The 13,214-nt window shown below is 33.3% G+C and overlaps 1 protein-coding gene across 9 annotated transcripts in view; it reads right to left on the bottom strand.

The window, feature by feature from the left end:
• Positions 1-13,214, bottom strand: part of LOC144852420 (1-phosphatidylinositol 4,5-bisphosphate phosphodiesterase beta-1-like) — a 42,483-nt gene that overhangs the window by 3,321 nt on the left and 25,948 nt on the right. For 6 of the 9 annotated variants that reach the window (XM_078710210.1, XM_078710212.1, XM_078710213.1 and 3 more), the window contains 18 exons: positions 12,685-12,786; positions 11,802-11,984; positions 11,407-11,491; positions 10,907-10,979; positions 9,720-9,771; positions 9,250-9,404; positions 8,566-8,730; positions 8,306-8,405; positions 7,449-7,648; positions 6,785-7,043; positions 4,604-4,726; positions 3,333-3,379; positions 2,751-2,935; positions 2,168-2,228; positions 1,775-1,950; positions 1,351-1,513; positions 860-946; positions 355-614 (listed from right to left, as the gene is read on the bottom strand). In XM_078710210.1, coding sequence (XP_078566336.1) covers positions 357-614; positions 860-946; positions 1,351-1,513; positions 1,775-1,950; positions 2,168-2,228; positions 2,751-2,935; positions 3,333-3,379; positions 4,604-4,726; positions 6,785-7,043; positions 7,449-7,648; positions 8,306-8,405; positions 8,566-8,730; positions 9,250-9,404; positions 9,720-9,771; positions 10,907-10,979; positions 11,407-11,491; positions 11,802-11,984; positions 12,685-12,786 — 2,474 coding nt within the window. In that variant the 3' untranslated portion in view covers positions 355-356. The remainder of the gene's footprint in view (positions 1-354; positions 615-859; positions 947-1,350; positions 1,514-1,774; positions 1,951-2,167; positions 2,229-2,750; positions 2,936-3,332; positions 3,380-4,603; positions 4,727-6,784; positions 7,044-7,448; positions 7,649-8,305; positions 8,406-8,565; positions 8,731-9,249; positions 9,405-9,719; positions 9,772-10,906; positions 10,980-11,406; positions 11,492-11,801; positions 11,985-12,684; positions 12,787-13,214) is intronic. The other 3 variants (XM_078710215.1, XM_078710218.1, XM_078710216.1) reach the window with 3 other exon arrangements.

Here is a 13,214-nt window from a genome sequence, read left to right as displayed (position 1 = left end):
TAATTTTTTTTTGTTTTGTTTTATGGGATGTCCCTCAAAAGGCTGTAAGGTCTTGGTCTGTTTGGTTACATTTAAACAAAATTACTTAAGCAGAAAATGTGAAATATTTTTTGTTAAAGATGGTACGCAAATTGAATATATGATAACCAAACAAAGATATTAAAACAAAAAGAACAATATTTGACACAGTACATAAAATATAACGAAACATTTTAGGATTTCTAAAAATTTGAATAAATAAAAATATGAAAATAATGAGGTGCTGCTTTTTTGATGTTCCAAAAATAAATAAAAAAGTGAAATATATCATGGAATGTGCAGTATACAAAAATCTCCATTTCTTGTTGAGAATACCTTTACAACTTGGTGTCATCATAAAAGGAAGAATCAAAGGTCGAACTATCAGACGAATGAGCGGGTGAAAGATCGGAGGAATGAGCCGACGAGGGAGACTTGATATAGAGACCGGTGCCATTGGACTGGTGATTACCTTGGCTAGGAAATGAATGCCCATTACCATTTGTGTGCAAATCCATGCTCCTACTGCTGTATTTGCGTTCATCTTCAAGAATATCGCAGTTATCTCGATATTGCTTCTCCAAATCAGAGAGCACCTACAAAAATAGAAATATTTGTGGGTTACTACAGGAATGTACAGACGGATCCTATTGGTTAAAATGTAATGTAAACATCTGAAACCATTGTTCAAATATGGTAGTGATGTGCCCAAATATGGCAGTCATCGTGTCCATCATATATGGTCACATCACATTTTTTTGTCACATAAAGTTTGATAGTGTAGACAGAGCTTTCTATCCACCTAAAACGTTATTATTTAGAAAATTAAAATAACTGAAACCTGATTAGCATTTTCTTCAACACTTGTTCTGATTTGTTCCATCGTCTTCCTCATCTCCTCTGCTTTTGTTGCATGCTCTTCATCAAGCTGACAAAGAGAAGGAAATGATAACATTTATCATCTTCCGTTAGAATGAGATATTTTACATTTACTTCTTAACTTTACTCAACTATTTTTTAACTTATATTTATTACTATTTCTTTTATGTACTATTACTGATGGTGTGCAATAAAATTGGTGGTTAATGGCTTGCCTTGCAATCCCAAGGTCCGGGGTTTAATCCTGACCTAGTGCCAGGGTTACAACTTACGACACTTTCAACTCCACTCCTTAAGCCGCAAATGAGACTTAAGCACGATAAATTATAAAATAGTTTATCCATCCTGTAATTGGCGAGTTTGTGCTCGCTGTTGGATGCGTATGAAATAAATAAACTACACAAATTCTAATAAAATAATAACTCCTCGTTTTTACAAGAATGTATTGCTTACATTTCTAACTTTCTGTACAGCATCTTTAACCTTTTTCTGCTTCAATTCATTCATGGAACGAAGTTCAGATGATGCACTATCATGACCTTTTGATGAGCTCACATATTCCTTAATTTCTCGATTCCTTTGGGCTTCCATATTTTTTTTCAGTTGCGTTCGTGACCTGTAATGAAAACAATAATATAGCAATATATTTAAAATGTTTAAATGTTTAGCTTATTTTCCTTTATGTTTTCACGTATGTACTGTCAAGGCCATCATGAGACAAGCTTATGCTTCTACTGATGGCTCCAGTTATAACACATAACTGAACAAATGTGAAATGAATAAATGAAACCAAATAAATAATATCTATAGTACAAAAGTATGAGAACGTGACAAGTTTGTTCATAAAAGTTGTATATTATTATAGTAATAAACTTACTTAGCTTGCACACTAGCTAGTTTTCTAAGCTGCTGAGCATGTGACCGCTGAAGCAGCTCAAGTTCCATCTCAATTTGAATACCCAGGTGTTCCTTCTTTTGGTTCAATACACTCTTGTAGTAATGCTGACCAATCTTGACCATCGCATTCTCATGTCTTCCTTTCAATGAATCCATCTAGTAAAGTGTAAAGCAAACAATGATATTATCAATGATATCATCCAAAATCATCATATATTTTTGTGTAATATGTTACATCATATGTAGTATACAGAAAGCACATTTCTGATATTTTATATTGGACAAATAAATGCTGTGAAAAGCAGCACATTCAACATAAAAAAATATCAATGCATTGAATAGTATAACTATTACACAGCCAATACCTACATACCTGATTACGTTGTGATGTCTTCAACTCTTCCATTTCTCGATCTGTTTTCTGCAACACATCTCTAAAGAAGTAGATTTATAGCATCTTGTCAACATTATTCTACTGCAGTTATTGCAGTAACTACATTTTTTTGTACAAATATGTGGACAGTCACTATCAACAATCATTGAAATAAACAGTGTGTATCATTAACAAACTTTATAAATGATTGCATAAACATATTAAAGAGTGAAAAAAAACAGAGTTACGGCAGAACTGCAGTAGAATAATTTTTGTTTGACATGCAGTTTAGTTTATAATACCATCAAACACCATTGTACAAGGTGGCAATTGTTGGGCTTAAAGTAAGACTACAAAACAACCCTTATAATGAATTTATTTATTTATTTATTTGACTGGTATAAAATACTCAAAAACTACAAAAGGTTGAAATGAAGAGTTTATAATAATTTAGAATGCCTAAACAGTCGAATAAGTTCTTTATCATGTCAATTATTCTTGACAAAAGTCATATTGTGGTTCTTTGCACATTTTATGTCTGATCGTTTATACTGGGTAAATTGTCAGAAAAACAAGTTCTTACGATGTTTTGCGTTTTCTTTCTTTCTGATGTTGTTTCTCAAGAACTTTCAATGCTTTTTGTTGTATTGACTCCAATTTTACAATCTCTAGTTCTTGTTCTTTCTTTAGTTTGCCAACTTTCTTTTCATGTTTCCTTGTAATCTTCTCCAATTGTTGTTCCAACTTCTGCATATCTTTTATGTATTTCTTTAAAAAAATGATATGTAAAGATTAATTCTTATTTATCATAAGATAATTAGAGGAGGAAATGAAATTTGGTTTCCTATTTTTTATTTATTTTATTTATTTGTTCTTTATACTGGGTGACCTCTTCAGTAAAAAAACTGTTCTCCCAGAGGGCCCAGTACACAAAATGATGCTTAAAATAGCTAGTTGATAGATTAAATAAAAATACATATTCTAAACTAAAAGAAGCAGCACTAAATATCCTTTATTTCAAATAAAAAACATAAGAATGTAACAAACATCCCAGGTCACAGCTTGGAGGACCAAGCATATGCAGGGAAAAACAAGGCAACAAATACAAAACACTTAAATAAGAAGGTAAAAATTCCCAATAAAATAAATATATTCTTCTTCTTACTTTTTGTTTACGTATTTCCTCAATTGTAGTTGGTACAATATCATCAGCTGCAAGTAGGTATGAAATTATTTGTGAAAAAAAAGAACAATAAAAGAATTTTAAAGATTAAAAATTATTATTAAAATAATAATGCTGATCATTCAGAGATCAACTGAGAATATAAATTGTAAAAGAAAAAAAAGAAAATTGTTGTTTTAATATTATCAAAAAAGATTACTTTAGGAAAAAAAATTACTTTAAGCATTAAGGCTCAATGTGGTTCATTAAAAGAGCAAATTTCTTAAAAAATCAAAAAAAAAAAAGAAAAGACATAAACAAAGAATTTTAAAAATAAACAAAAGTGTAAATCATTCTTAAGCTTAGTTCCCACTAGGACGCAACACAATGGTGTACGCCACAATGCAAGCGAATTGACCAATCACAAGTGATGGATTATTCCAACTGTCGTCTGTGATTGGTTAATTCCTTTGTATTGCAGCCTAAGTTCTTGTGTTGCGTCCTAGTGGGACACAAGCATAAATAGTTATCTAGGAATTAGCAATAAAATTACAAAAAAAAAATAACAATATGAAGTTCACTCATAAGTCAGAATTGCCTGGTCTTGGTTTATTTTGCAAGAGTGTGAATTAAAAAAAATAAATACAAATATGAACATTATTTGAATATAATTCTCTTTTACAAAAAGGAAAGAGGAAGAATAAACAAAGTAAAATGTATTTGTTTGAGTGATTGTTGTTAAAATAGAAACTAATTTAAGGAAAAACCTGTTGAAACTATTTGAAAAGGACATTGAAGACTGAAGAAAGAAAATAGCCAAGGCTTACCACGTCATGTTCCATTCAGAAGTAGAAATAAATACACTTTAGTTGTAAAAACCAATGCTCAATTAAATAAACTCATTCATAAGGAAAATCATGATAATTAAACAGGCTATTTAAACAATTCAATATTTTTAACATACGTAAGGACATACAGACACTTTAAAAGTATTTTTAGTTTTAAAAAATATTATATTCATGATAAGCACCAAAGATTAGCAAAGATTGTTAGTTCATGCTTAATGTTAATTAAGTATTGTGAGGTAATGCTTCAAGTTAATAGTAAAATATTATATTTCAGAAGATTATTAGTAAAATTAAAAGTCAATTTATTGTATTAACAATATTCTATCAATAAATGTGATCGAAAGTTTAAAATTGTTATATTAACGAACAGTTAACAAGAAACATTTGTGTAACCAGATGGCTATGAGCATTAGAAAACTTAGATACCTATCTGCCCCAAATTAGGGGTACTTGCACTCTTCTGCCTCAGACTATTTGGTTCCATAGCTTGCAAAGCAAACTGTGTCGCGCCAAGCGAACTTGATTTGGAAAGTTTAGCACGTTTGTAGCCTGAGAAGAAAACTATCTGTTAGAAGCGCAAGCTCATTAGCTGCTCACCCATTAATATTTGTGTGTTTAATGTACAGTACTTAGACCACCTTCCTAGGCATAACCTTTTTAGAAAATTACAAATATTTTGTATAAAAAACAAAAAAGAAATCCAAGAAAACAAAAACTATAGAGCCTATGATAATATAGTTTTTTGAATAATGTACTCTGTATATAAAACGTTTTTGTCAATTGCCAAGCTTCAGAAAATGGTCTATAGTTTGTCAACACCATTTGACATCTAACATTAATGTGCATTAAATACATACCAAGCTACAAAGACTACAGACAAGCCAAAGCTACTAATATGATTTTGCTAAATTCAGCCGACAAAACAAGTTTGTTTAAAATTTGTGATCTGCCTCAGATACCAGGAGATTCTCTGTTCTGAAAACAACACAATTTTGGACCATATTGGTCATATTTCATGTCACTGTATTATTTTTGATACAGGTGTAAAGTGTGTATTTATTTTATATATATTTTAAATGATTAGAATATAATTTTGATTTGTATGTAATTATCAATGCTATACTGCATGCATCAACATATAATATCTGTAGTCTATTCTATTGCCAATTATAATACAGTAGAACACTTATTAAGGGGACACATTAACCCAACAAAGTATCTATTTAATAGGGGTGTCCCTTTAATAGGGTGTCCCTTTAAAAGGGGTGTTCCCTGGAATAGGGTGTCCCTTTAAAAGGGGTGTTCCCTGGAATAGGAGTGTCCCTTTAAAAGGGGTGTCCCCTTTAATAGGGGTGTTCCCTGGAATAGGGGTGTTCCCTGGAATAGGGGTGTTCCCTGGAATAGGAGTGTCCCTTTAAAAGGGGTGTTCCCTGGAATAGGGGTGTCCTTTGAATAGGGTTGTCCCAAATGAAGGGTTCTACTCTACAGTATATTGAAAAATGTTTATATAAAGTATGTTTCAATTGATACGTTTCAAACATCCCATTACATTTAATAACATGCATGTACAAAAAAACAATTCTACAATCTGGTTATCTATCTGTTTCTATAGGAAGATTTTTTGGAAACTACTCAAATGTGAGAATTTCCCACAAGAATTCACAAATTAACATGTGTGTGGATTAAACAAGCGGATGCCAAGTGGATTCAGCAGAAAAGAAGTACTGGGAAACAAATACTGTATGGAGGAAAGGACAAGTGAGGAAAGGACACAACACAGAGGAAAACAAAGGGGCCTAGAAAAAGGGAAACAAAGACAATGAAGTAACAAAGTAAAACGAAGAAAAAAAAGAGGAAATAAGAATAAAAAGGATGAAGGAAAAGAGATGAGGATGGAGTGTATTATTCACAATATTATATTACTACACACAATACACACTCAAATATCTACAGTATTTACATTGTGCACGTACAGCAACCTATTACAATGTGCGTTAACATCAACAACAACAAAGATACAGTGCAATATAAAAACATTATATAACACCACATGGGTCACATGGCGTGCAATTGTATGCACTATAAATCTAGTTTATTACCATTGTATAATATTAACATTTTTACAGTGTTGTTATAAATATATAATTCATTTATATTAGAAATATATAAATAATAATGTAACAAAAAAAGCTTGGTTCCGACTTGGACGCATTGTAAGAGTGCACCGAAAGCAACCAACCATGGCGTGATGGAGTATCCAAACTGTCGCTTTTGTACAACTCACTTGCTTTGTAAATACGTCATTACGTCCAAGTGGGAATCAAGCTTAAAGACCAACAGTAAGGGTAAGAGGAAAACCGTGTAGCTTGTCCCATGTAGAATCTATCCGGAATCTATAGCGGAAACCACCCGTCCACTCCGAGTTGTGTGTGGTGATAAGGAATAGCATATTCTATATTTTTATTACCGTTACCACTCGTCTGTGTAAATTGGCCTTAAGGCATAACACCAGGATTGTGTCCTTTTATAGAAGAGATGAGACATTTTGTAGTTTTCCACCATAAACAAGGTGTCCTAATAAATAAACTTCCTTTGTTCATCACCTACCTGTAACATTACTTGAGGAATCATTGTCTTCTGTTGCCAAAGACAACTGCCTGGGTTTAGACGTTGGGATGACAGGACTCTCATTGGACGAGTCTGACCTCCTCTTTTCTGCTTCATTCATTTGTGATTGGTTGTTCGATTTGTTCAGGTCAATTTGTTCTTCACGGAGGTCAAGTGCAGATTTCGAAAGAGGGTGATTCTCCATCGGCATGAATTCAGATGGACTTAGCAATGGTTCATCTGAATCCATTAAGTTATTCTGAAAAATGTTGATAAAAGTTATAATAATTTTGTATTAATAATAATAATAATATTTCTGTAGGTGAATTTTCACTTTATTCTGAAAAATGATTCTATGACTTTGGTTGGAAAGAAGATTGTTAAAGAAGAAGATGTTTTTATATTCCATGAAACTCATTTTCAAACAACCAGACTGAGAGAGAAAAAACAAGAAAAGAAATTATGTTTGAAAAGTACAACTATATGATATTGATGTTGCTTTTGCTTATGACTTTTATGTTTATTTAGGGATCTTATGAGTAAAAGTTTTTTTTTTTTAAATAGTCTATATTATTTAACTTATTTATCATTTAAATGTGCGCTTTTAACATTAACTGTTTTGATGACTTTCTTTTTTGATTTAAGGATGAAAAGTACAACTTACGGTTAGCATGTCATCTTCGAGTGCTTTCAGCTGTGCCTCACGTTTTGATATCCCATCCTGATAAGCTATAGGATTCTCCAGAGCAACAATGAAATCGTTCAGATTCTTAGGTACGAAATCCTTTACTTTGATGTACACAAACAGTGTTGCCATCAATAAGGGCTGGTTGGACTCATTCTTCAGTGGAATGTGATGATAACCTAAATGTAACATACCCTTGGTGAATGTTTTTGTTGTTTTATATATTTAGGCAAATTGCCAAGGATAACCATAAGCGAATTAATTCACTATCCTTCTTAAAGGTGGCAATCCCGTTCACAAGACAAACATATACACAAGATGCTCTACACAAACAAAGTCTTATTACAAGTCTTTGGGAGTGGAGTTGTAATTTGTCATTAGAGAAAATCCTGACATATGACAGGACTTGAACCCATCATAACCACCAAGCCACAACTCCAATCCGTGTATTATACGATTTATTTGGTTCATGAATTATTCATGAATCAAAGAGGATACATGCGCAATAATAATGTTGACAACTTATATACAAGCTGTTTCAAGCAGTTGGTTAACCTTTAACCTTTTCGCAGTGCAATGCTGTATGTTTAATGGGACTTGTCCCTTCTTCAAGTCATAATATTTATTTTTTAGTGTGTGGCACTGTTTCGGTGTTTGATAATCGTTGTTGTTTTAAATGAGGCAAATACAACAGAGAATTATTTATAGAATAGATAATAACGAGAACATTCCTTATGGTGGAGGTCGTAGGTCATGACAAAACTGAGACTGCCTATTTTTGTTGTTACTATTTAGTTACTTTTTATTTAGTGTGTAGCTTTATTTCTCTGTCTTACCTGGTCTTATATTCTTGACAGGTAATATTCTATGTCCAACAAATTTTCCATTTTCTTCAGAGACTGCAATCCTGATCATGGCGAGGTCTGGCATTATCACCTAGAAGAGAAAAGTGGAGGGGAATAAATTTACCATTCACCACTGAAAATATTGTATGATCAACTGTATGTATCATACACAGTAGAAGATAAGTAGGAGTAAAATACGTTTACTGTTCAACACCAAAGTATTGTTTAATCAATTATTATATAAGACATACCTTTTCCACACTAAAAGTTGCTTCGTCATAGGTAGGACTGATGCCATTGCTAGATGTTGATTTAACCTTATATTCACGCCGATGTGTGTCAAAGGGCAAACCAAACATGTCCACTTCTACATAAGAGTTTACTCGCTTCTCACTTATGAACTGTCCAGAAATTATCTTTAAAAAAAGAATTATTTAGTTACTACAAAAGGGGAACATGCAACAACTACAATTCTTCAATTCTGTTTTTTTTTTAAACATGAAAGTACACAATATAGGGCCTACTGTACCACTTTGAAAATCAGTGCACTAGTAGTGCCTGCAGAATAAAGAAAGAATAAATAAATAAATACAGTATATACAATAGAACAACACATATCTGTTGTACACAAAACATAACATCTTGTGGTTGAAAGTCAGATTTCAGACCGACTTCAATTACTATTCACCAGATTCTCTGAACTGTATCTCCACATATCGCATAGTTTGTACAGTAGCGTAAACAAATTCTGTAATACAGTGTCACATATGCATCACATGTGGCACCCTTATTATGGTATACAGTATGATAGGTGTCACATACGTGATACTGTATATACAGAATTGTCCTATGATACAGAACAAATTATACATACAGTACCAAGAAAAAGCTAAATATAAGAGCAATGGTTACGCAGTGCTTATCGTTTAGCTAACCTTAATTTGTACTGTAGATGGTACAACGCCATCCATTGGCTTCTCAATAAAGGGATCAAAAGGCTTGTTGTGCCGTCTCATGGATGCTGGCTTCAAAATGTAACCTGTTCTGCCGTTGTAATCAAAGATGCCCATATTCAGCTGCATTGGAAGATCTACAAAGAAAAGAAATTGGTAAAAATCCTTGAAATGAATAAACTTAATAATACATCAATAAAAACAGAAAGTTACTGTTACTGTTCTTGTAGTCACATGGCGCCATTGACGGAAACTTAGTATCAGATGACTTCACTGCTGGTACACTCAAGATCTACGTTTATACCATGTTATAAACTTTTATTTTAATTGTGGGAGGTAATTTTTTATCTTTGATTTAAGGGAAAATGTTTAAGTGATTACTAAGATAAGATAAGATTTTTATTGTTATGGTGACCGTGTTGACTAACATGAAATATACAATTGTGACATACCTAATGTTTGAAAGTTCAAAGCTACAAGCTGGCATCCAACATTCCAGAATATCTAGCAGAAATAAATGGTATTAAGTAATTAAGGTATGCAAGAGCATGCACTGTGAAGAGAGGTAGTGGTGTAGGCCTACTATCTAGGTAGTGGTGTAGGCCTACTACTACTAGGTAGTGGTGTAGGCCTACTACTACTACTAGGTAGTGGTGTAGGCCTACTACTACTAGGTAGTGGTGTAGGCCTACTACTACTAGGTAGTGGTGTAGGCCTACTACTACTAGGTAGTGGTGTAGGCCTACTACTACTACTAGGTAGTGGTGTAGGACTACTACTACTACTAGGTAGTGGTGTTGGCCTACTACTACTAGGTAGTGGTGTAGGCCTACTACTACTAGGTAGTGGTGTAGGCCTACTACTACTACGAGGTAGTGGTGTAGGCCTACTACTACTACTAGGTAGTGTTGTAGGCCTACTACTACTACTAGGTAGTGGTGTAGGCCTACTACTACTAGGTAGTGGTGTAGGCCTACTACTACTACTACTAGGTAGTGGTGTAGGCCTACTACTACTACTAGGTAGTGTTGTAGGCCTACTACTACTACTACTACTACTACTAGGTAGTGGTGTAGGCCTACTACTACTAGGTAGTGGTGTAGGCCTACTACTACTACTAGGTAGTGGTGTAGGCCTACTACTACTACTAGGTAGTGTTGTAGGCCTACTACTACTACTACTACTAGGTAGTGGTGTTGGCCTACTGTAGGCCTACACCTGCAAACTTTATTCAGAGAAAATGCATGATTTATAGCACAGGTGTACTAATGACTATGGAACATAGAAATTTGCATGCAAGATGATCCATCTGTTCATATGCAGATTTAAAAGATGTTGGTCTTTTTCTTAAGCTATGTCTACACTATCAAACTTTATCTTTGCCCAGATATGGACAAGATCATATTGCTACCATATTTGGGCACATCGCACTAGTTTGATAGTGTAGACAGAGCCTATGCTATGCCTAAACAATCTATGGTTACAACTTGACATATTCAAAGGGCTTATTCCTAAGTATGCTATGATGTGTATTTACTACATGCATTTAGTGTTAACATGCATTATTATTATTAATGCAACAACACAATCAATAGTTTGTCGAGCTAAGGAATGGAGAGACTAACGTGTTTATTAATACCTGTGGCATGTAGTTACTAGAATCAACTCTTGTTCCTTTTGGATAAATACGACTCAACTGCTTCTTGTTGTAGCTATTAGTTAGTTAAGGTTTCAATATTGTAATATAATATTAATAGTTCATTGTTATATAGTCCATATTATTATTACCCCGGTCATTTTTTGGATCAAACACATATGGAAACATACTCCCATAATAATGCAGCTAGTAATCAGTGCAAAGTTGTGTCTTGATCTAACCGGTACCCATTTTATATGCTTGGGTGGAGAGAGGCAAATGTAAGTAAAGTGTCTTGCCTAAGGATACAAGCAATGCGGCGAGAGTTGAACCACGATCTCACGATCAGTAATCCAACGTCTAACAAACTGCGTCACACGCCCTCACAAATTATCATGATTATTGTTGATTGTATCATTATACAGAATATATATATCTATTGCTAATCATTTTGATAATAATATTGACATCATTTTTCATGAGTGCCTTGATTAAAAGGATACTTGACAAACTCTTCTGGTTTAGCTTTGACGTGACCCAAGGCTCCACTCTCAACCGCCGAGAAAATTTCATAAAGATGATTCTTTTCTGTAAACAAAAAAAAACATATATTAAAGAAAACAAATATTGATTGCATTAAATAATAACTTTTAAACAATTAATTTATCTATTTTGTAATGGCAATAACTGCTTTTTTATATGCTTTTAATTTCAAGTGCTTAGTTGGCTAAATGAAAAGTTTTAAATAAAACATGGTTTCTACTATTTTTAGTAGGTGTTTTGTATTTGTTGTCTTGTTTTGCCCTGCATATGCTTGGTCCTCCAAGCTGTCACCTGGGATGTTTGTTATTTGAAATAAAGGATGATTTTACAATCTTAAAAAACAGAGTGAACTTACTCTCAAATGCTTCAAATGAATGGAAGTGAACAGGCTGAATGTAGTTGACAAGGGCTGACATCTCCTCCCCTGCTTCAGACTCCTTTCCAGCAGTACCCTGCTCCTGTTTCTTGGTTTCATCATCTTCATCTTCACTTTCACTGTCTACAATCTCTTCTGGATTTTCTGCTGGTACTTTGTCATCTATCATCAAAGAAAATGTAGACATGAATCTAAAGCTCTGTCTACACTATCAAACTAGTGTGATGTGCACAAATATGGTAATCACATCAAAATTTATTGTCACATCAAGTTTGATAGAGTGTAGACAGAGCTTAAGGCAACTAAGCAGCTTTCTTCAACGACTTTGTGTTGGTTACTTTAGAGACGATGGATGAATAATAATATTAAGATTGAGGCAGTACAATCTGCTGGTGATTGTGTACAGAGATAGATATATGTCTAAAAGTTAGTAGTGACTATTGCAGTACACTACAAGTGTTTGATATTGACAACATTATTGCTGCATAGCATATTCTGCAATTGGACACGCTTCATTGCTTGTCAGATCCTAAAGTTCATTGTTTGTGTAAAAAACATTGGCCTAAGACATCCTAGGCCAAGTTTAATGTTTCTGCTCTCTCCGGGTAAAATCAATTATTGCAGGCGACAATTAAACACTGCAAGTCTGCGGGAGGTCTTTTGTTATCCAATGAGAAGCGTTCTAATATAGACATTCGGTCTCTTTAGGAGGGCTCTGTGTCATAAAAACTTAGTTAAGTTAAAAGTTATGTTAGATCTGCTCACAGCACTCACTTGCACTTTCTAGTATGTATTTATCATAATGATGATAATGATGATGATATTGAATTTGATAATGATAATAGTTCAATACTCTACACACCTTCATCAGGGATTGTTACCAGACTTGAATTAGTTGAATCATATGATTCCTGCTCATTTATTTTACCAAGACCATTCTGCCGTTGAATTCGTTTTGCAGCTCCTATAACAAAATACATTTGTGTCAAAATAAAGTAATTCAATCTTTCAAGGTCGTAAAAAATCCTTTTTAATATTAAGCACATCAGATTTTTTACAACTATTGACCTCTTAAAAGTACTATACCATTATTAGTATTAGTAGATTAAACGATTTGGTTACAGCCAAAATTCTTCATTCTTGGTGTATACCATCTAAAATTGAGTACAATGATTTTATATCAGGTTACATTATAAAGAGTTGTAAATGTAATTTATTTCATGTCTCAACAATGAAAAGTCATTCATCCTCAAACTCATTGACTTTTGAATGGAAATAATCAATAAGTTATTTAAACTATCATATAACAAAAAAAAAACCCTTTACATTTCAAAACGAATAAAAACATAGCAATAAGATGTATAGTAGCTTCTTACATAAAAGCTAATAAAT

The sequence above is a fragment of the Antedon bifida genome, chromosome 9, assembly GCF_963402885.1.
Source record: "Antedon bifida chromosome 9, ecAntBifi1.1, whole genome shotgun sequence".
Classification (NCBI taxonomy): Eukaryota; Metazoa; Echinodermata; class Crinoidea; order Comatulida; family Antedonidae; genus Antedon; species Antedon bifida.
Note: the sequence above shows the minus strand (reverse complement) of the source record. Positions and strands in the feature narration are given on the sequence as shown.